Source organism: Diabrotica virgifera, chromosome 4 (assembly GCF_917563875.1).
Source record: "Diabrotica virgifera virgifera chromosome 4, PGI_DIABVI_V3a".
Lineage (NCBI taxonomy): Eukaryota > Metazoa > Arthropoda > Insecta > Coleoptera > Chrysomelidae > Diabrotica > Diabrotica virgifera.
In genome coordinates, this window is record NC_065446.1 from 84,208,850 (window position 1) to 84,235,735 (window position 26,886).

At 32.0% G+C, this 26,886-nt stretch overlaps 1 protein-coding gene across 1 annotated transcript in view; it reads right to left on the minus strand.

The window, feature by feature from the left end:
* The window catches only part of LOC126883858 (uncharacterized), a 54,487-nt gene that overhangs the window by 20,696 nt on the left and 6,905 nt on the right, over positions 1-26,886 (minus strand). Inside the window, exons 2-3 of the mRNA XM_050649534.1 lie at positions 25,097-25,371; positions 17,339-17,374 (exon numbers count right to left, since the gene is read on the minus strand). Coding sequence (XP_050505491.1) covers positions 17,339-17,374; positions 25,097-25,371 — 311 coding nt within the window. The remainder of the gene's footprint in view (positions 1-17,338; positions 17,375-25,096; positions 25,372-26,886) is intronic.

Consider the following 26,886-nt stretch of genomic DNA (forward strand, 5'->3'; position numbering starts at 1 on the left):
AAGTTGCTCCAAGTTATACTGGTATCATCAGCAAAAAGAAAAATGTTCCCATCGATTTTTAAATTAGTGATGTCATTTATAAAGATAAGGAACAGAAAAGGACCCAATACTGAACCTTGCGGTACTCCACATACAATGTTTTTGAGACTAGAGTCAGTATCATTTCAGGAGCTTGGAGGAGTAAGGGCGAACTGCAAAAACGATGTTTCGGGAAAACTGAGTTAAAGTTTACAAACACGTTAGAATAGTAAGGGCGAACCAGTGATGCTACTAGATTATGCGGTTTATCGTCGAATCTCTACTATAGCGTGCGGTCTACCGAGGGATGCGGTGTACAATTTGTATTATTACAATGCCGACAAAAAATCTTTACAAAGTGAATAAAACGTGTAAATCTTAGGAATTATTATTTTAATTTTATGGCTTGTTCCCAACTAAAATAGTTAATTGATATAATAAAGTATTAACTTGTAAAATTACTATAATAATCCTTCTTATTTATGCCTTATATTCCCTTTGTAAAGATGGTTTTTGTGGGTGTCACGTTCTATCAGTATATGGGCTCATCACTACAATCTTTTCTCAGAAACGTTAAACAGAATAATAAAAGGCGCCTTTGTAAGCGGAAAGTTTATCGTCAAGTACTAATAAAAATTACAATATACAATAAACTTTATGCAAATTTAACTTCTCTACTATTATGCAAATTACACCCTAATCTTTTCCTACGGTATGGAAATCCTTTACGTAGATCTTAAAAACTCAAGAGGATTTTGCAAGATTTTTATGAAATAAAAAAAGAGGTTTAATAATTTTTATTCTATAAAAATAAACATCTCTAGTGTTTTTAATAAAATTCACAAATAAAGCTTCAATTGAATTCAATTTGATTTTCATCGTCTACGGTTGCTTTGTTTTATGTATACTGTATCTCACTATCACCAATTAAAGCTACTAAGTAAGCTACAAAATCACAGAAACACCGGCGCGTTAACAGAGGAAAAGGGGCAAACCTTGAACGGAAACGCAACGAAAGCATGTGGGTTCGCCCTTACTCTTCTAGACGATTATGCAGTTCAGTTTCTGACATGAATAGATTGGTATATTATTTCTTACGAAATTTTAGGAGTATGAAGGGCGAAAAATGCTGTTATAATAAACAGACGCATTCTTTAAAAGTATGTGAGGAAGATGAGAGTATTTTTGAAATGATCATTTTTCAGGTTCGCCCTTACTCCTCCAAGCTCCTGATTTGCTCTAACTAGTTGTTTTCTATTATTCAAACGCCCCCGCCCCCCCCCCCCGAAATTTATAAAATTTCAAACATTGTAGAAATCATAAAAAACTAAGTTTTAAGGGTATTGACTTACGGTTTAGTTGTATTAAATCTTATACGTAAAACAACGTGCTTCACGCCAACGTGCTTCTTATTCCAGTATTTGATTTGACTGGAGCTGGGCTTGCAGAAACAATTAAAAGTCAGCTTAAGAAGTTTGGACTGGATTTGAACAATATTAGAGGCCAAGGATACGACGGTGCTTAAGCAATGCGCGGAGCTTTTACAGGAGTACAGGCTCTGATCAAAAAAGAATACCCCAAAGCTGTGTACACTCACTGCTCGTCACATTGCCTGAACTTATGCCTCAGTGTTCCGAACTGTTTTTCAACAATTTCCGAAGTGTGTAGCTTTTTTCGTGCGTCTGCAAAGAGCACTAAAGTCCTGAGAGATGCCCTGTCCGCTGCAGGCAAAGACAACAGCACACTCCACAGCGCCTCAGAGACACGATGGGTAGAGAGGCATGATGCTGTCAGCGTATTCCAAGAATCGTTTGAGTGCATTGTTGGTGCTTTAGAAAAAGTCATTGAATGGGGCGATGAGCACGGATCAAAAGCATCCAGTTTCCATGCATGCTTGTGCAAATTTGACTTCATAATAACTTTGACCATTATGAACAAAATGATGTCTTTGACATACATACTATCCAAGTATTTGCAAAAAGAGTCGATCGACTTGAGTTCAGCTATGCTCAAGATTGAGTTGGTACAACAAAGATTTTCCGAAATGAGAAAAGAAGGCGACAAAGAGTTCTTAAAACTGTATAGAAGAGCTGAAGATATGGGAGAGAAACTTGGTATCAAACCAAAAACCCCGAGAGTCGTAGGCACACAAAGATTTAGATCGAACGTAGAAGCCAACAACCCAGAGGAGTATTACAGGAGATCTATAATTTACCCGTATATTGACGAAATATCATCTTCAGTGACCGAAAGATTCACCAGCCACAAAGATGTGTTAATTGGCCTAGACAGTGTACTTCCTTGCAATATCCAACAAAGGCAGTTCACTGATCTGGAGCCTGCCTTGGATTTTTACCAATCCGATTTGGTCCACACAAACGGAGACATCTTGAATGCGGAGTGGGAGTTATGGAAAAGCCACTGGAAGATTGCCCAGGTTACGCCTAAAACTGCTACTTCAGTGCTAAAGGCTTTGAAGGACGAAGATGATGCTTTTCCTAACATGAAGATTCTGCTTGGTATATTGGCAGTCCTCCCTGTCACAACAGCATCAGTTGAAAGGTAAATTATTATACAATATTTCCTATAAACTTTGATGAGTTTACTTTGAACTATAAATAGTTAATATCGTTCTTTTTAGTTGTTCTAGTAATATGTTTTCTTCATTGTAATTTATTGAAGTTGTAACAATTTTTAATAATACTAGACAGCTTGTCAGTAATATTACTCATTACCTCACTTTAAAGTTCAAAAATTCCAGCTTTTTTTAATTTTCCAGATCATTTTCAACACTGAAAAGACTGAAGACCTATTTAAGAAATTCAATAGGTGAAGAAAGGCTCACTTCCCTTGCACTCTTATCCATACATCGAGATTTGCAAGTGAAGACAGAAGAAATCATCTGCCAATACACAAGAACTCCAAGAAGGTTGCAGTTCCATTAGTAGGGCACATCTTCATATGTATTACCAATTCAGGATTGTAGTGAAAGTAAACTTGCTAATTTTGTGCACATAATAAATGTTATGAACGGATAAAAAATTGTATTGAGTTTTGAAACCTTTCTATGAACATTACTTGTAATATTTATGGGTTTTGATCTGTTAAAATATGAGTATTTTTCAATAAGAAAGTGGTAGAGTATACAGTATGACAGAGCATCAATCAAATTATGACTCGAGGATCATTAACATACAACTTTACATCTTTCCTAAAGTTTTAATCAACAAAATAAAATGTCGTTGATTTTTCCTTTTCGAGAGGAATTGAAAACTATAATAAAGTTATTTGTAACCTAAGATTTTGATGCTTAAATGAGTCCCAAACGCCTCTTTCAAGGTCTAATTTTCAAAAATTTGGAAATTTTGGGGGTACCCACAGACCCCCCGGTGGGCTCCCCCCAAAGCCAATTCCTGGCTACGCCACTGATCAACTATAAAGGACATAAGTCAAGTTTTAATGAGACGAAGAAAAAAATCGAATTTTTCCTTAAGTTTTTGACATTTTGATTATTTAACCAATGTTCCGGACCTTTTTGAGGGGGTGGATAACTCAAATATTATTATTTGAGTTATTTTCAAGCAATTTCTGCAAAAAAAAATTGAATCACCTCTCAACGTCCAAATGTACTAATATTTTTACAGATGCACCCTCGTCTACTAGACGAAGTGGCAACTGGAAGTCGAAAAATGGCATAGAACGTTATAAACCGACTTGTAGTAGTAGCCAACTTTGAACACATTATGAATACTGAACTTCAACATAAGTCACCTTCTATAAAAGTGGATATTGAACATGTAGAAAATGACAAACCAGATATTTTTGCAAATTCGGAACTATAGAGTGTGAACTAAAGATTGAATAACAGCGGATGTAGTTAATTTTTACTTATGCGGCTCTCAATTTACGGCTTTTTAATAATTTATATCATCCCCGATAATATTACCGATTACAAAACCTTCTATCTAACCTTTTGCAACATTGACATGACGTTAATTAAACCATCAAGGATGTCATCAGGTCGTGTAACAATATAATGATCATGAAAATGTATATATAATTTGACATCACAAGTTTTTCCTCAAAAACTGAGTAATCATAAAAATAATTACAATATTATTTATTAACACCGACGTAAAAAAACATCCTGTTTGGAAATTTTTATTGTATATTTTTATGGTTAAATGCTTTCGCTGTGATTAATATTTTGATGAACACAGACTAATATTTTGCTAATAGAAAAATTATGTCAATTATTTTAATTAATAGTTTGCACCACATTTTACTTACGTATATGATAACCAATATACAGGGTAGGCCAAAAAAAGGGTCAACCTCGATATTTTGCAGCAGTTTTTAGATTTTACGGAAATACCCAAACAGCTTTATTTTTATTTTTATATTACAACTTTTTGATACATATTTCATACTAGTGACGTCATCAATCTGGGCGTGATGACGTATTCGATGATTTTTTCAAATGGGAATAGGGGTCGTGTAGTAGCTCATTTAAAAGTGTGTTCAATTCTCTATTCAGTAATATAAACAATAATATCATTATTTATACAGGGTGGCTAAAATATTTTTTTAATTAAATTAATTGACGCAAAAAGAAGAATGTATATAATTTATTTAAATCAAAATACATTCTACTGCTGTCAGAAAATAAAAAAAAATATATTTATTTGCCAAATAAACATTACTTTTTTGTTAAATTAAATGTTCAAACTATCAAGAGGTATGTGGGAGGCTGTTTGTGATTTAATTTAAGGGAAAAGAAAGGATTTTGTGAAATAAACATTTTTTTTTTTTCTGACAGCAGTTCAACGTATTTTAAGTTAAACAAATTACATACATTCTTCTTTTTGCGTCAACGAATTTAATTTAAAAATTATTGTTTTGATCACCCTGTATACATAATGATATTAATGTTAATATTACTGCATAGAGAATTGAACACAATCTCAAATGAGCTACCCTACCACCACTATTCCCATTTAAAAAAATCTTCAAATACGTCATCACGCTCAGATGAATAACGTAACTAGTATGAAATATATGCAAAAAAACTGCAATATAAAAATAAAGTCGAACTGTTTCGGCATTTCCTTAAAAATACTGCCAAATATCGAGGTTGACTCTTTCCTTTGGCCCACCCTGTATATTTAATTATACCGTGAATAGGTATCCCGGAAATTCTTTTGCAATATGTGCCTTCATTATTCTAATGGCCTCTAAAACGATTATAAAATAGAAGATGTAAATAATCCACGCGCCGCGTGTAAATCTTCTATTGGTATACAATAGAAGATACAATAGTATAGAAACCTGGTACTAACGTACCAGGAACTTGAAGAAGTACTAAGGAAGGTCAACAAAGACAAAGATAGAGAACTGCTAAAGACTGTTAAACACCGAAAAATGTCTTATCTGGGACATATAGTGAGCGGAAGTCGATATAAAATATTACAACTGATCCTTAAAGGCAAAATAGAGGGCCGTAGATGTGTAGAAAGAAAACAAGATTCTGGGTTAAAAAACATTCGTGAATGGACTCAGATATCAAATGCAGGACAATTATTCCATATTGCAGAAGATCGAGAAGCCTTCGCAATGGTGATCGCCAACGTCGGATAATTCTGATATTGCACGTGAAGAAGAAGAGACAAACCTGGTATACAATACATATCCAAGACTTCGGGACTTCAAGAATTTTCAAGATTTACCATAGCATATTGGTCCTTGCGCCCATCATAAAAAAAATATTACCCTCCTCATGAAACTTTTTTTTATTCGGTTATTCGTGTCGAATATTTTTTATTTTGGAAAAAAATTTCTATAAACTTTCTATAAACTTTCTATAAACTTTCTTAAAAATTTGTCGGAAAATATTACCAGTTACTTATAAATATTGTTATCAAACAATCCTGCAAATATCAGCTTTCAGGGTATAAATTTTATGACTCTTTATAATATGTGAGCTTCCCCCTCTTTACTCTTTCCTCTTCCGCTCTTTATAATGGGGGCGCACTATGGAGTCATAAATTATGATTGTTTTGCAGGATTGTTTGATACAAAAATACTTAAAATGTATTGTTAATATTGTCCGACAAATTTTTAACGGCACTTCAGTTGTCGCATGCACCAAAGTTTAGAAAATATTATGTTATAGTCAAAGCCCGAATTTCAGGCACTCCTAGGTTTGACTAGGCAATCGTCAGGTCTGACTGACGGTCTTAGTCAAACCCGAAATAAATTACAGTTTCGGCCTTTGACTAGTTAAACCTAGGAGAGACTAAGTTGATCAGGCAAAGGTCGAAATTTAATTTTATGAAATCGGGGTTTGACTTTGACTAGTCAAACCCCGATCAGCTACCAAAATGTTGTAATTTGTTAGAATAGGTTTAATAAAACTTAATTTTTTAATTTTAATGTTAATTATTTTTATATTCTCGTAATTAAAATAAAAAAAATTAGTGTTTATTCTCACATGTTGAGGCATTATGGCATTTAGAGAGTTGCACAATACGTTAGACCTTTACACTTAGGTACATAATTTTGAAGAGCATTTTTGAACTTATACTTCTTTACGATCGAGAGTGAAATTTTATAATTACCTGGCGCATGCGCGCACAGACAGTATGTAGTTCGTTGCTAATCTTTCAAGATAGGTATGTATATATCAACGCAAATAAGTCATTGAAAGAATATATAAGTGTTTTTAGTAAATGTATTATTTATTATAATTTTTGTGTCTTTGCATTTGTCTTCCTTGGTAGTAAGATAATAAAATATCTAGGTATAACATTTTTATACTTCATATTATGATCTATTTGTCACCGTGTTTTGTAATTATATCCGAGATACTATATGTCACTTACAAGGGGCTCGATAGCTTGGTTATTAGAGCATTGGACCAGAGATCGAGATGTCCCGGGTTCCAATCCCAGATGGTTCACATTTTTTTTTTATTTTTGGTTGTTTTAATAAAAAATTTTTGAAAGTGGTAGGTAAGAAAGTTAGTTTAATATTTAAATAAAATACAACTAACCTGTTAAGTATATTATTTATTTCGTTGAAATTATATAATAGAAGTATAACTTCTTACGTGCGTACAAAGTACACACACATTCTTTTTTATTGCAGCAGCATTTTATAAAGCCTTGTCCTCCAAATTTATAATCTTAGAGGTAGCTTAACGTCTGGAGCATCTTCGAAATTAAGAAAATTCTCTTTGCATTCTCTTATTTAATTTCTTGAAAAAAGTGTGTTTATTGTTCCGTACTTCGTATCAACTCTATATAAACCGTCAATTATTTTATCTTGGTACCCCGTCAAGACGAGTCCTGTCTTCTCTACCTCTTGGAAGTTTGAATATTTAATTTAAACAAAAATCAATGTTTATTTATGATATAAACATTTTTTTCTGTTTTCGGGGAACAGTAAAAGGCATTTTAAATTAAATAAATTAAATACATTCTTCCTTTTTGTCAAATAATTTAAATTAAAAAAAAAAGTTTTTGGACACCTTGTATAAATAATTATGTATGTAATTGTTTATATCACTAAATAGAGAATTAAATAACTTTTCAAATGAGATTAAAAATAAAAATCTATCTATTTCAGGATTTTTCCTTAAAGTCGCGGGTTTACGAAATAACGAATTTATTCCTTCCATTTGCACCATATTGTACGTCTGAATTGCTGATATTTTGAGTCAGATTAAATTAAATTAATAGAAGAATTTTTTTACTGAGCAACAACATTTTTGATTAATTTATTAATATTTTGTATTTTGACAACGACGTCAGAAGTGGAAGTCGAAACGTTAATAAAATATATTTTTTATTTTTTTAGTAAATTGTGGCTTATTTCCCAATTAGAATAGTAATTTAAAATAATTGGTACTCCGTTAAAAGGTAAAACTGTTTATTGAAAGTGTTTTCTAAGAGGCTGTTTTAGCCGGGGCTGTTTTGACCGGGGCTATTTTGTGTGCGATCTATTTTGTCGGGGCCATTTTGTTTGCGGACTATTTTGACGGGGCTTTTTTGACGGGGCTTTTTTGACGGGGCTGTTTTGACCGGGCTATTTTGACGGGCCACGTTTTATGTTGTATGATACCCAAAATATTTCGAGCATCTTCTTTGGCTCTATCAAAGCTGGGGATAAGTAGGTATTGTTACAGGTTTTCCGATCGACATTGGAGGACATTTTTTTTCACTTAATTGTTTCATAGCATTAGCCTGGATATGAAGACCTTCAATCGCTTTTCCTTTATTTATTTAGATAGAACCAAAGGAGATGCTCGAAATATTTTGGGTACCATACAAGATAAAACAATTGACGGTTTATATACAGTTGGTACGAAATACGGAACAATAAACAGACTTTTTTTTAAAGAGAATTTTCTTAATTTCGAAGATGTTCCACACGTTAAGCTGCCTCTAAGAGAAATTAGTACAAAAGATCCTAATTTTGGAGGTCAAGGTTTTATAAAACGCTACTGCAATAAGAAATGATCTTCAAAATTATGTGTAAAAGGTCTAACGCATTTAGCAAATCTAAATGCCATAATGCCTCAACCAGAGATGGGCATCGACACGTCGACTTTAATTGTCGACACAGACGTGTCGACAATGTCGAGAACGTGTCAACAATGTCGACAATGTCGACAATGTCAGCAACGTGTCCATAATGGAAAAAAGTGAGGTTATGTTATGAAATTATTCAGTTGTAAACTTTGAATGTGATCTGATTGATCTGATCAGAATCAAAATGAGTGGCAGAAAACTGAAAACTATGATATATTATCATTCAAAGTATTAAAGATAGAAGGAAAGCACGCGGCTAAATGTTGTGTATGTGGAAATGTGATAAAAAATACAGCTGCAGCAAGATTGCAAAGTCACAGGTAAGAAGAAATATTTTAATTAATTTTAGCTGGATAGCTATAGAGATTTATTCTCTGAAATTGATATTTGTATCGGCTGATAACTAACCCCGTCCCGTACTTTCATTTTAAGAAACGTCTGCAAGTTAGATCGTGGCAATGGTAATCAATCCAATAATGAAATGTCGCATGTTTCGATATACGAAAATACTGGCTCAGACACAGGTTTTACACCTACAGTTAATCCACAAGTGAGTATATAGGACGTATGTTCTACTACATATTTAGCAGGGGCGGATCTAGAAAAAATTTTGGGGGGAACTTTTTGAAATTACATTTATCTATAATATAAAAATGAATCGTAAAATGTGTTCGGAGCCGCATAACTCAACAACGCATGGATCACCATTTCGGTAGTAGTATATTGGAGAAAACATGGCGTCAAAAACCGTATAGCCATCTAACGGCAAGAAGTGAAAATAACGCACTATATATTATTGTAGATTTCTTGATTACTATTTAATTCGAATTCGGAAGGGGACATAAATTGCATCAGTTTTCACCCCAGAATTTGTATTCTGAGGTTTTCACGTTGTTGCATCTCTATATACAGGGTGTCCCATTTAAAAAACACCAAGTTTAGTATTTTACGGCAAAAAACGGATTGGCCTATTGAATTAAGTACAAAACGCTGTATCTATGCCAACTTCTGTATACAGGGTGTCCGTAGATCCGCCCTTCATATTTAGTCACCTTAGAGTTTCTTTTTATTTTGAATTTTAGAATACAACGAACGGTAGTTACGAAGTTATGGAAGATGGTTGTGGAAGCTATTGTGACTGGAACTTCACCTGAAAACATGCTAGATGGAATTATAGAAAATTCATTAGATACCGATGCCGCCTTATTGGAATTGGAAGAAAACAATGGTGTAGCAATTCAAGGCACTCATAGTATTGTTGAAAATATGATGTTATCAACTACTGATACTGAGAGTAGTAATTTGACTAACTTAAGTACTCCAACTTCCTCCAGCACAAGCTACACAAGCACGAATAAAAGAAATTTATTCGCTACATCTCAAGCTAGACCAGCCAAAAAATCAAAGAAAATCACCGACTATATGGACATATTACAAGAGTATGAAGAGGAGAAGATAAGCACTGCACTAGCCAAATTTATATTCGGCTGTAACTTACCATTTACTGTGGTAGAATCACCTCTCTTTAAAAATTTTATAAAAACGATCCGTCCTGCTTATTTAGACAAAATTCCTGGCCGGAAAAAACTTTGTACATCGCTTTTAAATAAGTGCTATGAAGACTGTATTGAGATTTCACGTAAAAAAGTGGAAACCGAGTCAGTCATTTTGTGTGACGGTTGGAAAAACTCATCTACTAATTCTAAAACGGTTGTGACAATGTTGCATAGTGCAGACGGAAAAAATGCCTTTCTTGATGCTTGGGATTTAACCACGGAGTCTGAGACTGGAGAAAAACTTGCCGAAATAATAACAGAATCTAAAAAAATTGCAAAAGAAAAATACGATGTAGATGCGTACGGTATAGTTTCGGATAATGCTAGTGCAATGATTAAAATGGGATCCCTCCTCAAGCACAACATGTGGCACTCTACGTGCAGTAGCCACACCGGCAACCTTTTAGCCAAAGACGTACTGGATAAAAAGTTAGTCGACAATGTGGTCATTGTCCTCAAAGAATTTAAGCAACCAGATTTAGAAAAAATGATAGTTGATAAGGGAGGGCGCAGAATCAAATTGCCGGCCGAAACAAGATGGTGCTCTTACCGAGATTCTTTCGAAAGTCTCCTAGAAAATCTGGTATATATGAAACAAGTAGCCGCTGTAACGAAAAAAAAGATTAAGCCGAAAGTCAAGGAATTAATCTTCAACGATGAATTTGTGGATGAGATTCAACACAACATAGAAATTTATGAACCCATTTGTAATCTGATCAATGTTTGTCAGAAATCTGACACATCTGTAGCAGATGCCGTTCATCTGTGGCTCAATTTGAATCTGCCAGATAACCTTAAAGAAAAATTGAAACACAGACAACAAATGGCGTTAAACGTGTACGCATTAACTGCGTACTATCTGCATCCGAAATATGAAAATTCCAAGCTTACGTCAGAGCACACTGGTATAATAACTCAGTTCTTACTCAGAAAGTTGTGCAATCAGGGCATAGAAGAATGGGACAAATTTAACACTAAATCGGGTAAGTCTTTCAGATAAAATTATCGCTCTTTTGATTTTTAATATATTAGGTTTACAATTTCAGGAATATTCTCAACACTTTGGGAAAAAGGAGTTGAAAAGCCTCTAGTATTTTGGCGAGTGGTCAAACTGGAATGCCCAATTCTTGCTAAAATGGCTCTCAGACTTCTAAAAATGCCAGCCTCCTCAGCTCAAATCGAGAGACTCTTTTCAAATTGGGGACACATTCACAGTCTGATAAGAAATAGATTAACGTTCACTAATTCCAAGAAATTGGTACATATTTATGTTTCATTAAAGGGAGAGTATCCTGATAAAAATAGTTATGACCTGGACGAGGAAGAAATTGTAGATATGGACGGGGAAAGTACAACTATTTGATGTATTATTGGTTAAATGTTTTCTTTGGTTAAAAATTAGCAAAACCGCAAAATGTTGTAATGTTTTTATTATGCAGTCTCTGCCAAAGCACGAAGAGATTCAACACTGTTTCAGTAATTATTATACTATAATTATTATAATAAAGAGTTAGTAAGATTTAAAAAAAAGTAAACGAAATGTTAGGAAACAAGATAAGGTTTCAATGTACTGAGATATGTTTGATTGTGGTTTTGAATCTTACCTCGTTTACTGACGTTTAGGTTTACGTTTCTTTTTAATTTTTTTAAACCTTTCTGTAAATGTTACGAGTTTACGAGTAACGATAGAAAATTAAAAATCTATGAAAATTTGTTTTGCTGGTTTTTTTTTCTGGTTTTGCATCTATATGGTAATATTTTAGATTCATTACATTGCATTACTCTATCATGAGGTTTGCACATAATAAATTGTCTCTATATGAATCTATTTAAAATTCATTTACACTTGAAAAACCTGCAATCAAACAATTATGGAATATCCTATGAATTTGACAATCGCAAGTTAATAGCGAGGTTAAAAGTTTCAAAAGTTTGAGATTATTTGGTCTCTTTGCAACTTGTTGAAACATTAATGCATACTTTTTCAATAAGTCAGCGCAGCCAGATTAACTTAAAATTTCAAATTAGTGCGCACGGAACGTCATTCTGATCGTTTGCTAATTGTCGACATACTCGACATTGTCGACATTGGCAACAACTTTAAATCACTCGACATCGACATGATTGTCGACATGTCGACAATCGAATTGTCGACATGACATTATCGACACCGCCCATCCCTGGCCTCAACATGTGAGAATAAACACTAATTTTTTAATTTTAATTACAACAATATAAAAATAACAAACACTAAAATTAACAAATGACGTTTAATTAAACCTAATCTAACAAATTACGAGATTTAAATAGCTAATCACATTTCACACATTTATTTCACATATTATTTCACATTTCACATTTCACATTTCACAAAATTAAATTTCGACCTTTGCCTGACCAACTTAGTCTCTCCTAGGTTTGACTAGTCAAAAGCCGAAACTGTAATTTATTTCGGGCTTTGACTAAGACCATCAGTCAGACCTGAGGATTGCCTAGTCAAACCTAGGAGTGCCTGAAATTCGGGCTTTGACTATAACATATATACGAAACGCCCCCCTCCACTCGAAAATTTTTAAAAAATAGAAGCTGTCCGATTCGACATGAGTAACTGCATACAAAGTTCTGATGAGGGAGGTAATATGCTTTTAATGGTGAACCCAAGGGCTGTATATTAGGGTGCATCGAGAAAGGCGAAAAAAAATTTTTCTTTGCGATGGAAAAGTAATACCTCACAAAAGTTGCCCAATCAACTGTTAAGTATTCTGGTAAAATTTTTTCGAAATTGGAAAATATCTTCTGCCCCCCCCCCTCCCAAGACAATTAAAAATTTTAAAAAATGTTAGCAGATGACAAAAATTTTTATTTCGGAACGAAAATGTAATAGCTCATAAAAGTTGCTTAACACACTATTTAGTATTTTAGTAAAATTGCGTTGAAATAAAAAAAATATTTTCTGCCCCCCACGGTAACTAAAGATTAGAAAAATTACATTAATATGCGAATTTCTTTTGTAAGGGAAATGTAATACCTTATAGAACTTGAATAAATAAATTCGGTTTAAATTTTAACATATATTTTCTGGTTTCACAACGTAATTGAAACTTTTACTTAAGAAAAGTATACTAAAACATTCTTTTTATAACAAAATAGCCTAACTTATCCGTCTGCCTGACGCCACCCAAGTTTTTTAATACTACAATAAATATAAAGCAAAGTACAAAATTAGGTATATAAATATTACTAATAAATATGGTAAAAGCATTATATTCGAAGGTCTTCCGATTTAGCATTAAACTGGGGCATAGTTTTTCTGGAAATAATTCGAGTTTTTATAAATCCATCCCTCGAATACGCTCGACAAACTGCTAGAGAAGCTTGTGTCACAGGTTTAACACATCGTTGTACACATTGTTTGTGGCAGTGGGTAAAAAGGGTCTAAGTTAGGATTCTTAATAAAATCTCGCAAATTGTCACTCGAAAATCTAGAGAATATAGATGGTTCTGTAGTAAGGTGGTATTCTTGTTAGTTAATTAACTCAAAGTAGTCCTTCGAATCAAAATTTTTAGGAGAAAGTTTGAAGACTCTACGTTTTTTGATTTGGTCACTGGAAAACTTCTTTTGATGTCCAAGGGGTAGATCATTTGAATGTCGCAGACATACAAACCACTGAAGCGGTTTTTTAAAATGTTCTTCTAACCGCCGTATTACATCACCCTTAACGCCAATATTTACAACTGTTTAGTCACATGCAATAGCTGGATTTGTTACTTTCTGATATACCAGAGAGCGGATACCCATTTCCGAAATATTTGCATCCTGACTCATGCACAAGTGTTATGTGTTCTTCCACGATCGATTGACCATAAAACTTGGTACTGTTTTTTACTTGAGCTAAATTTTTGTCTTTGCGTCGGTAACTTTCTTCTTTTACCGATGTTCTCTCTGATTATATTTGTTTTGGTTTTCCCTATCAATCGAGCTTATCACCATTTTTCTGGTACCTCTGATTTAATAGAAATTCGCGCTCATCCAGAGGCACTTTCTGAGATTTGCTACGAAGAAAATTTACTTTTGTTCTTAAAGCATTGAATTTTATTTTTGTAAAATTCACTGTTTTGCCTGCTCTTAAATGGTTTCATCAGTTTCATATATTTGTCATGGTAGGCTTTTAAAAGCTGAATAATTCTTGTATGTTACATTATTGGAATTAAAGCCTTTTCCCTCATTTCCTCCAATTTAATTGCAACCTGTTCGGCAGTACCAGAAAATTCTGGCTCTTTCTTGCTGAGTTTTTTATCCTCTTGCAACCCCAAAACTTCATCGCTTGTTTGTATTTCGGTAAAACATTTTCAGGTATATTTGGCGGATGCCAAAAAATGGGGCGGTCCACAGCACATCTTGATTTTATTCCCCATCGTCCTGGTTTACCTATTTTAAAAATCTTTAATTTACAAACAACAATAATAACAAAGTAAGGCATCGCACCAAACATAAGTGAAAATTACACACACGGATTCACGAAGCGGGACATTTCAAAGGGGTTGGGGAGACTGAAAAAATACATAAAACTTTAAATATCGTTTAAATTTGTAACTGACAAAATTTTAAGTTTTCTTTAATTGATCTTAGATCGACTTGTCACATATTTCATTCCAAATAATGTAAATTGAAATTTCCATAAAAATCAGATATTTAATAAAATTCAAGGTCGTTGGGGGGGCAGAAAATTGGCTTAGAAAAAAAAATAAAAAATACTAATATGCTGAAAAATAACACAAGCAAATTTTTCACGCTATTAGATATAACATTTCCAACTTTTATTTTTTCGATGCACCCTACTGTATATATAATTATTATTTAAAAAACAGATGTGTTCTAGCGATTCGAGAAATTTACATATACAGGGTGGTTCATCTTATTCGCCTCGGTCTCTGTACAGAAAACCACTTGATATTTTAAAAAAATTTCTTCACAGAAATATACAAGGCCTTTAATACTACAACCTAAAAATAATGTGAATTATACAGGGTGTTCCAAAAAAGAGTGGTATATCAAAGTTATATTTTTTCTTATGGAATGCCCTATATCTGATGACATTAATGAATTGACCTTAAAAAATAAGCTATACTCTCATAAGGGTTACCTATACCTAAATACAGGGTGTTTTGATTTATTCCGATTTTTATAAAAATATAAGGTTTTAGAAAAAAATAAATATCTACGAATCTAAGAAGCAGTAACAAATTCTTTCTTGGATCTTAATAATAGACTATTTAGCATACTTAAACAGATGCTTATTGCAACAAAATTTCTTACAGGGTGGTCAAAATATGAGATTGTTCTATTAACAAATTCAAGCTGTAATAACTTACTTATTTTAAATGGAACACTCTGTATCTTACTAGTCTATCGCGTAGAAAATTTACTTAGCTTTCAATTTGTACTAGGGTTTCCTATGCCTTTCTTTTTACAGGGTGGTCAAAATATTAGATTGTTCTATTAACAAATTCAAGCTGTAATAACTTACTTATTTAAAATAGAACACCCTGTATCTTACTAGTCTATCGAGTAGAAAATTTACTTAGCTTTCAATTCTTATTAGGGTTTCCTATACCTATCTCCCTTCATTTTTTAAATATTTAAAGATTTCCTAATTTGTAAGCTTTAAAAATTAGAATTAAGTACCTATGTCGTGGTTATGTACAACACATCACCAACACCGGCAATATACTTAAATATCTTAGTCAAGATAGTTTCATTAATAAAATTCACATTTTTATCATTTAATCACACAGAGTGTTCTTATTTTAAATGACACACTCGATATTCTATTCTTTATAATGGAAGATATTTAAAATCTCTTCAATTCCATGTTAACATTCTCAATACACATGTTATTCTGTAGATATAAATTCCCATGTTATTCTGTAAATACCCATGTTTACATATTTTTGTACAATAGGCTCGTTTTCGTCAAAGTAGCCGTTGCATTTAATTGTTTGTAATTGCGATTTAAAGATTCAAACAAAAAGTGGCGTTCTTAAATTTACTTAATAACCGTTGGGGTAAGATATGGAAAATAGTTATACGGAATGAAATATAATTTAAATATCTTCCAGAATACGGCATCTAATATATGGTATGCAGTTTAAAATAAACGTATTATTCAATTTCACATGTAGGCCAAAATCAACTAAAATAATACAACACTCTGTGTGACTACATGATAACACTGAAAATTCCATTAATGACAGTATCTTGTCTAAGTATATTGCCTGTGTTTTGGTGATGTGTTGTACATAAACACGACATAGGTACCTACTTAATTCTAATTTTTAAAGCTTACAAATTAGGAAATCTTTAATATTTAAAAAATGAAGGGAGATAGGTATAGGAAACCCTAATAAGAATTGAAAGCTAAGTAAATTTTCTACTCGATAGACTAGTAAGATACAGGGTGTTCCATTTAAAATAAGTAAGTTATTGCAGCTTGAATTTGTTAATAGAAAAATCTAATATTTTGACCGCCCTGTAAAACGATAGGTATAGGAAACCCTAGTACAAATTGAAAGCTAAGTAAATTTTCTACGCAATAGATTAGTAAGATACAGGGTGTTCTATTTAAAATAAGTAAGTTATTACAGCTTGAATTTGTTAATAGAACAATCTAATATTTTGACCACCCTGTAAGAAATTTTGTTGCAATAAGCATCTGTTTAAGTATGCTAAATAGTCTTTTATTATGATCCAAGAAAGAATTTGTTACTGCTTCTTAGATTCGTAGATATTTTATTTTTTTCTAAAACCTTACATTTTTATAAAAATCGAAATAAATCAAAACACCCTGTGTTTAGGTATAGGGAACCCTTATGAAAGTATAGCTTATTTTTTAAGGTCAATTCAATAATGTCATCAGATATACGGCATTCTATAAGAAAAAATATAACTTTGATATACCACTCTTTTTTGGAACACCCTGTATAATTCACATTATTTTTAGGTTGTAGTATTAAAGGCCCTGTATATTTCTGTGAAGAAATTTTTTTAAAATATCAAGTGGTTTTCCGTACAGAGACCGAGGCGGATAAGGTGAACCACCCTGTATAGTTATACTAAAAAATAAGTGAGCAAACAGAAAGGTAGCACATATTTTATATAAAAAGAATACTTACAATATTGTTTTTCTGGCCTTCACATTGTAAGACACACTAAAAAGAAATATAAATATAAATAAATAGTTATATTATAACAATTAGTAAACAATAAAGTAGCGAAGCTGCGAATAATTAAAATGAGAATAGTTAGAAGAATATACTAACAAGAAATCAAAATTGTGGTGAAACTGTGATATTTACAAATACTGTTTTGCAAAGTAAGTGGTTCGAAAACGCACTACTGCACTGCGAAGAAATGGGTAAGATTAGGGACCTGAATAAACCAGCGACATCCAAAAGATTTTTATATAGGGTGTCCCAAAAGAAGCGGAACGGTCGAATATTTCTCGAAATAAACATCGGATCGAAAAACTGAAAATGAAGTGTTTAATAATTTTCAAAAATCTATCAAATGACATAAAACACGACCCCCTACTCCACCACTGGAGGTTAGGTGGGTGGTAATTTTCAAATCTTAAATGGAAATCCCCAGTGTTCATTGCAGATTTGGTTTTCTTACGTAAAATAAGCAACTTTAATTCGAGACATTTTTGCGAATTGTGGATAAATGGCGCAATAACCTGAAAAAAAGATTTATTCTGATACCATAGGTAAATAATTATACAAGATTTCTTATATCGCATAAAATACACTTCCAAATAAAAAACCAGCATATACGTGTTTAATATTTTTCAAAAAACCTATAGAATGACACTATAATATACACGACCCCCAACTCCACACCCTGGATGTGTGGTCGATGTAATTCTAAAATCTTAAATCGGAACCCCCATTTTTATTGCAGTTTTGGATTCTACATGAAAGAATAAGGAATATTTATTAGACACATTTTTTAGAATTCTTGATAAATGGCGCTAATAAACCGTATTTTTCCGATTATAGAGCCATCTGTCAACAATTATAAAAAATGTTTCGAATAAATGTTATTTATTTTTTTATGGGGAATCGAAATCTGCTATAAAAAATGTCGATCCCTATTTCAAATTTTAGAGTTATCCCCCTCCCCACTTCCAGGGGGTGTGGTTATTTTGGGGATCTTTAGTGTTATTGGATAGGTTTTTGAAAAAGAATAAATACGTATTTTTTGGTTTTTCGTTTGGAAGTTTATTTCCCGAGATATTAAACCGCTTCTATAATTTACCTATGGTATCACGATAAATGGTTTTCTCCGATTATTGCGCCATTTATCCACAATTCGCAAAAATGTTTCGAATAAAAATTGCTAACTTCTATGCAAGGAAACCATATCTGCAAGAAAAACTGGGGATTTCCATTTAAAATTTTAAAGTTATCTCCCACCCCCCTCCAGGATGTGGAGAGGTGGGTCGTGTTTGGTGTCATTCGATAGATTTTGAAAATTATTGAACACATATTTTTCTGTTTTTCGATCCGATATTTATTTCGCGAAATATTCGACCAATCCTCTACTTTTGGGACACCCTGCATCAGTGGCGTAGCTAGCCCCACACGGGCCCCATATTAAAGTTTGTCGCGGGGCCCTTTTCCACTACTGATATGGCATAGTGCTAAAAAAATGTTCAACAAAAGAAGCAAACACGCTTGTATTGAATAGAATAGAAATATGCTTTATTGTCACTGAAAGTTTTAGAATTTTATGGACAAAGCTTACAAAGATTAGGAAAAAACAATAACAAATACAGTTTACTGAAATTACATAAATCGTAAATATTATTACAAAATTAAACAATACGCAAATCCCCAAATGGTTAACCCAAATCACCTACTCCGAAAATGTTTTTTTTAATATGTACCTCTAGAACACTTTTATTTATAGTCCATTCTTTCACGGTTCTTGCTCTAAATTTTAAAGAACCGCTTGGATTGACATGAAATTTGGCAAACACACAGCTATAATGTCAAAGAAAAAAAGTGATATTGTGCCGATGTGTGCTTTTGCCCTGGGGGTGACTTTCATCCCCTCTTGGGGGTAAAAAAATATATGTCCAAAATAAGTCCGGAAATGGGTAAACTGACTAATTTTAAGTAACTTTTGTTCTATAGAGCTTTTTCGCCAAGTCAACACTTTTCGAGTTATTTGCGATTGAATATGTTCATTTTTCAACAAAATAACCACATTTTTAGACGGTTTTTCGCAAATCACTCAAAAAGTAAGTAATTTGTCGAAAATACGTTCTTAGCAAAATATAGCTTATAAAAAAGTAAAAAAAATGGTGTACGCGTTAGGTCTCTGGATCTCGTAGAACCAGAGTTATAGCCAATGCAAAATAGATTCATATTCACCAAATTTCAAATAGAATATTTCGACGTGAAATATCCAAAAAATTAAGCACTTTTTGGGGAAAACCCATTATAACTTTTTAAAAAGTTTAAAAAAGCTTTATTTCTGTTTTTACGAAAGTTTCTAGCATTAAATTTAAGCAAGTTACGCTCAAAATAAAGTTGGTCCCTTTTTGTTTTTGCAAAAAAAAAATCGGGAAGACCACCCCCTAATTAGCAACTTAAATGAAATTAATCGTTACCGCTCCACAAATTATTTTACTTATGTTGTCTTTATATGATATGTAAGTTTCATCGATTCAAAGTGCTTATTTTTGAAAAAATTTGGTTTCAAAATAAAATTTTTAAAAATTTAAATTTTGAAAAATATGCTTTTTTTCAAAATAACTTAAAAATTGTTAGAGATACCAAAAATCTCGAAAAACAAAAAAAAGTCAGATTTGCTTTTCTGAATATCGTGTATTTTTTTGTTTTTCTGTTAGACAAAAATTGATTAAGATTTGGTGTTTCAAAATTTGCATACATTCGTGATCAGTGACTCGTTCAACCCCTTTTAACTACAGCCCTTTCAATAATAAGGACTTTGAACCGATGAAACTTACAGATCATATAAACAACATATACACGAGTCAAGAAACTTGTGAAGTCGTAACGATTAAGTTCATTTAAGATACTAATTAGGGGGCGATTTTCTCGATTTTTTACCAAAACCAAAAGCGACTAACTTTATTTTGAGCGTAACTTGTTTAATTTTGATGCTAGAAATTTTTTTATAAAACAAAAATTAAGCTTTTTTTAAAACACTTTAAATAAGTTTTAATGAGTTTTCCCCGAAATATGCTTCATTTTTGGTTATTTCACGTTAAAGTATTCCATTTGGAATTTGACGAATATGAACCTATTTCTCATTAGCTATAACTCTGCTTCTACTAGGTGTAGAGACGTGATATATACACCATTTTTTTAAAAATTTTACAGGCTATATTTTTCTTACGAATGATTTTTCGACAACATACTTACTACTTGAGTTATTTGCGAAAACCCGTCTAAAAGCGTGGTTATTTTGTTGAAAAAATGAACATATTCACTGCCAAATAACTCGAAAAGTATTGACTTAGTGAAAAAACTCTATAGAACAAAAGTTACTTAAAATTAGCCAGTTTATCCATTTCCTGACTTTCTTTGGACGAATATTTTTTCACCCTCAAGAGGGGGTGAAAACCACCCCCAGGGCAAAAGCACATATCGGCACAATATCACTTTTTTTCTTTGACTTGTTAGCTATGTGTATGCCAAATTTCATGTCAATCCAAGCGGTTCTTTAAAATTTAGAGATTTTGCAATATTTTACCGTTAAAGAACGGACTATTAGAAAAAGCGAAAACTGGTACATCTAATTATCTTCCAGAGATAAATCGATTTCATAAATTGCGAATTTCTAGTACCGGTCATATGCGTCCTCTTTTTGGGTAGGGAAACGGTTATTTTATTGCATAACTTTTTTGTCTTTGACTTTTAGGCATTTTTGACACTTGATTATTAAATTGTGAGGTATTCTAGTACTAAAAGTTACTCTTACTTTAAGTCGGTAGGATACACAGTTTTCTAGAAACATCGATTTGAAAATGTTTCGTTTTTTGAATTTGAAAAAATTTAAAAAAAAAAACAGTGTATTTTATCGAACTAAAGCAAGAGTAACTTTTAGTACTAGAATACCTTATAATTTACTAATCTAGCGTCAATAATGCTTCAAAATTAAAGACCCAAAAAATAATGCGATAAAATAACAGTTGACCTACCCAAAACGGACGCATATGACCGGTACTAGAAATTCGCAATTGATGAAATCGATTCATCCCTGGAATAAACGTACGATTTTTCGATTTTTTTTTCAAATTTTTTGAAAACGGTGTGTCCTACCGACTTAAATCAAGAGTGCCTTTTATTACTAGAACACCTTACAATTTAAGAATCCAGTGTCAAAAAGGCTTAAAATTTAAAGGTAAAAAGCGATTACAAATATTGCAATTTGGCATTATATATTTTACAATGTCTCACACACAGCCAACGGTGAATAGACAATAAAAAGTAGCTTGAAAACAAAAAAGCTCTGTAGTTACAGAAAGGCGAGAGTTATAGATAAGTACCTGTACATAAATATAGTTTATATATAGATAAAGAATCCCTTTCACGAAAATGTTGATATACAAACAATACACACTGTTCAAAGCTTTTTAATAGTGAAATAATTGTAGTATATTTTGTTCAATTTTTTGAATGAAATTTTGTTTCGACATGCCGCGTTGGGGCCCCTGAATGTCGGGGGCCCCGTATAATTGATACGGCTGATACGGCGGTAGCTACGCATCTGCCCTGCCTATAGCAAGTCTGTCGAAGTTCCGAAGACATATAATACAAGAAATATAATTACAAGAAAAAATAAATTCCATGAAGATGAGACGAGTAGGTTTGATCCTGAATTACCTTTTAAATGCAATTAAAGAAGATAATTTGATATAAGAAGTTGTGATATCAGAGTCTGGAAAGTTGATGAAACATAGAAAACCTACATAAAATTTACTTACTACCATTTTACACTTTCCAGAATAAAAGTGACAAATTATAATATAAAATATAAAATGTAAAATATAAAATGAAATATAAAATTACAATTAGTCCAGGAACCGAAGCTTTTCACATCGCAATTTTTACAGAATGGATCGATTTGCGTGACAATTTGAGAATAAGTAGTAGATAGAACAAGGATCAAAATCTATATGATGGCGAATGGAGCTTTTACCTGGGGGTGGTTGCCACCCCATCTAGGGGGTGGAAATTTTTTATTATATTCTAACTGCAAAACTTTGTAAAAATCTTAATTCTAAGCAAAAAGTGTTCTATAGATTTTTTTGACCAAATTAACATTTTTAGATTTATTCGCTATCGAAAGTGTTAGTTTTATATCGAAAAAATCAATGTGTTTAATCAGTTTTCTGCTAATAATTTAAAAAAATTTCGTTTTATCAAAACAACTTTACTTAATCAAAATGTACCTTTTGAAAGAATAAACAAAACGGTATTTTTTAATTATCTTTAAGACCAATTGTAATCGGGCTACACTTTATAATATGTTAGCTCTTCTTCGTCAAATGCTAAACATTGTAGTTTCAAAGTTAAAAGACGGGAAAACTATGCATTTTTAGAGGATAACTTATAGAAACTAATTTAAGGTACTAGTATACTTTAAAAGACCAAAAATAATATTTTTAATCAAGAATTTTTTTCTCAGAACTTTTATTAAAAATGAACATAAAACTTCTTACATATCAATATCCAACTCTTAGAGAGTACAAAAAATATATCTTTTTTCATTTATGCATGTAAACTAATATTGTAGAGGGCGCAAAAGTCGAGGCCTCGAAAAATGATGGCGGACAGTTAATCTCAGGATTGGGATATCTGAAATAAAAAAAATCGTACTGCATTTGAAAGAGGAAGGTTTTCTACGTGACAATTTACCACAATTTGACTAAAAAATTAAAAATAAATATTTTTTAACCATGAAAAACTGAAAAAAAATCGGACGACTTATTCACAAAAAATTTTCAAATTCCCGTAAAATCTTTTATTTTGCGGAATTTTTCACTACCGGTGATAAACTGTCACATAAGAAACCTTCCGTTTTCAAATGCTGTACGATTTTTTTGTTTCACAGGTCCCAATCCTGAGACTAACTGTCTGCCATCGGAACTACTTTTTTTCGAGGCCTCGACTTTGGCGCCCTCTACAATATTAGTGTACGTGCATTATTGAAAAAAAAAATATTTTTTTGTATTTTCTAATAGTTAGATATTAATATTTAAAAAGTTATATGTTCATTTATAATAAAGGTTCTGAGAAAAAAAATCTTGAAAAAATACTTATTTTTAGTCTTCTAAAGTGTACTAGTACCTTAAAGTATTTGAAGAGATCTCTCTATAAAAATAAAAAATGTCTTTAGCTTCAAAATTAAGTGACGTATAATAAAAAGAATGTCAGTCCCTATTTTTTCAGAGAAAAAGTGATCGGCAACAACCACCTAATTACCACTCTAATTAAAATTAGTCATTGACCTTACTCGGTCTTCTTTATTCATGTATTATTAACGGATTCTAGAAGTTTGACCGGCTTAGGACGATAAGTTTTTAAAAAACTGGAGTTAAAAGTGAATAACGAATCTTTGTAGTTTTGTAAAAAATGGCATTTTCTTCAGAATAGAAGGATTAATATCAGTTATAATGAAATAATATTTAGATATGAAATTATAGCCTGTTTAGCTCTCTAGAACTTGGTTTGCAAAAATTTTTTCTATGGCAAAAATTGAGTGAGCTATCAATAATTAAAACTTGTACTTTCATTCGAAAAAAAATTGTACGGTAAAAAAACATTCGAAAACCACCTTTACCAACCATTTCAAAGTTGCCTCTTTTTGCGACTGAGGGATTTAAAAGGACTGAATATTAATAACCTTATAGATCTTGTAAAAGCCTACAAAATTTTTGTTTAGCAAACTCTCTAAGATAAAAAAAAGAAGTTACGGTTTAAAAACCAGTACATTTAAAAAAAATGGAGAAATCCAGTTGGAAGCATAATAATGTAAGTTTGCGGTGTTTTGTTGTATGGTTAACGTTAGAAAATTATATATACGCATACACTGATTCATACTCGACTCACGGAACTATACCACACATACGAATAATACGTATCCGTAAATTTTAGGCGGGTCGAATATAAATGAATATAAATATTACATAAATAATCCGAATCAAATTTTATCCTCCTTAAGCATTTTTGAGCAGTTTTGAGCAAATTTGAGCCATTAGAGGTAGTTTGCACCCTTAGAAATGAACTTTTAAAGGGTAAAAATAGTGAATAAATATAGTTAGAGTATTAGACAATAATTATTTAATGCATCTGAACAAATTTCACTCTTGTTAAATTTTTTTATAGCTTTTAGCAATAAAGGATAGTTTTCACCCTTCAAAAATAAATTTTTAAGAGCTGAAATACTAGTTGAAATTATATTAAGAATATCAAACCGTTATTGATGACATAAATCATCCGAATTAAATTTTATCCTCCTTAAGCAATCTTGAGCAATTTTGAGCAAATTTGAGCAACTAGGGGTAGTTTGCGCCCCTAAAGATTAACTTTTAAAGGATCGAAATAGTAAATAAATAGAGTTAGAGTATTAGACAATCATTATGTAATGCACTTGAACAAATTTCACCCTTTTTAAGCTTTTTTGTATGTATTAGCAATAAGGAGTAGTTTTCACCCTTAAAAATTAAAAGTGCCCCTCAGCACAATATAGATTATAAAGTAGAGGGTAAAGTGAACTCAATTCCTAATTTTCATGCAAGTCGATCCATTCTGTAAAAATTGCGAAGTTTTGTCGTATTTTAAGCTTCATTACTTAAACTAAATTATAGACCAAGTTAATAAAATTGATCTTACCAAAAATTTGTTTTGTCTTTCCTCTATACTTTTGCAGTCAAACGGATCGTGTGGAATACTATTCGGATTATCCTCTTTTCCCATAATCTGTTTAAAACATTCGGACCTAGAGTCTTTTTTATCGTGATGAAGTTTGTGAATTAATTCTTCTCCGCAGCACAATTTGTGTTTCCTCGGTGGGCATTTTTCGTCCTCTGGTGCTTCTCTTCGTGTTCTCACACTTGGAACATACAGTTCCCTCTCAAAGTTATCTATTTCATCGGCTATTATTCGATCTGTAATAAAAATAATTATTTAGGTAAGTACAGTCGAACCCGCTTATTGGAATAGCCTTCGTGCCAAGCAAAAATATTCTGATAACCGGAATATTCTTATAACCGGAATATTCTAGTAACCGATCGTTGGTGGCTAGCCGTAATAAGTGTACCTACCGAATATACGTAATCATAGTACATACTATGTTAATATTATATATTATATGTATATGGTTTTAGGTTTTTTTATGTCAATAATATAATAGCGTAACGTATTTATTAAAAAACCAAATTACATCATATTCTCTGGATGCATACAGTAATTAATATGAAACGTATGCAACATATAGATTATGTAAATATTTTCGTATTAAAATACATAATATACTTAATAAGAAAATTACTTATTTAGTTTTGAAAAATAATCGGTGGTTTAGCTTGTTTTTTTGTTACATAAAATACTAATCACTTTTGTTCCACTGAATTATATAAATTAGAAAAATTTACAATGGTTTGGCAGAAAACGTTTTATAACTTTACAAGCGATTAGGATGTGCGAACTATTTCTTAAAAATTTTATAACATGCAACTGGGTGGCAATATGTATTGTTTCTAGACAAAGGAAATTATTTTACGACTAAATTTGTCGGTAAACGATTGAATTTTGTACTCATAACAACGCAATAAAATATTTATTACCTATCTGACAAACCCAAATAATATAAATAAAACAGCACTACAGATCTTCGAAGCCCTTGGCGAGAAACCATAGTACAAGACAAAAAAGCTTTTTTCCAAAATAACTTAAAAATTGTTAGTTAGAGATACGAAAAATCTTAAACAATGAAAAAGTCGGCTTTACTTTTCTAAATGTTTTGTATTCTTTTGTTTTTCTGTAAGACAAAAATTGGCTAAGATTAGGTGTTTCTAAATTTGCATACACTCGTGATAAGTGAGTCGTTCAAGCCCTTTTAACCACAGCTCTTTCAAAAATAAGCACTTTGAACCGATGAAACTTACAGATCATATGATCAATACATACGCGAGTAAAAAACTTGCGAAGTGGTAACAATTAATTCGTTTGAAATGCTAATTAGGGGGTGATTTTCCCGATTTCTTACCAAAAAAAGGGACCAACTTTATTTTGAGCGTAACTTGTTTACTTTTGATAGTAAATTTTTTTTTAACAAAAATAAGCATTTTTTATACACTTTAAAAAATTATAATGTGTTTTCCACAAATAAGTGCTTCGTTTTCTGGTTATGGCACGTTAAAATATTCGATTTGGAATTTGACGAATATGAACCTAATTTTCATTAGCTACAACTCTGCTTCTACTAGGTATAGTGACCTAATACACCATGTTACTTTTTGAGTTATTTGCGAAAAATCGTCTGAAAATGTGATTATTTTGTAGAAAAATTAACATAGTCACTCGCAAATAACTATAGAAAAAAAGTTGCTTAGAATTAGTCATTTTATCTATTTCCAGGTTTATTTCGAACATATATTTTTCACCTCCAAAAGGGGATGAAA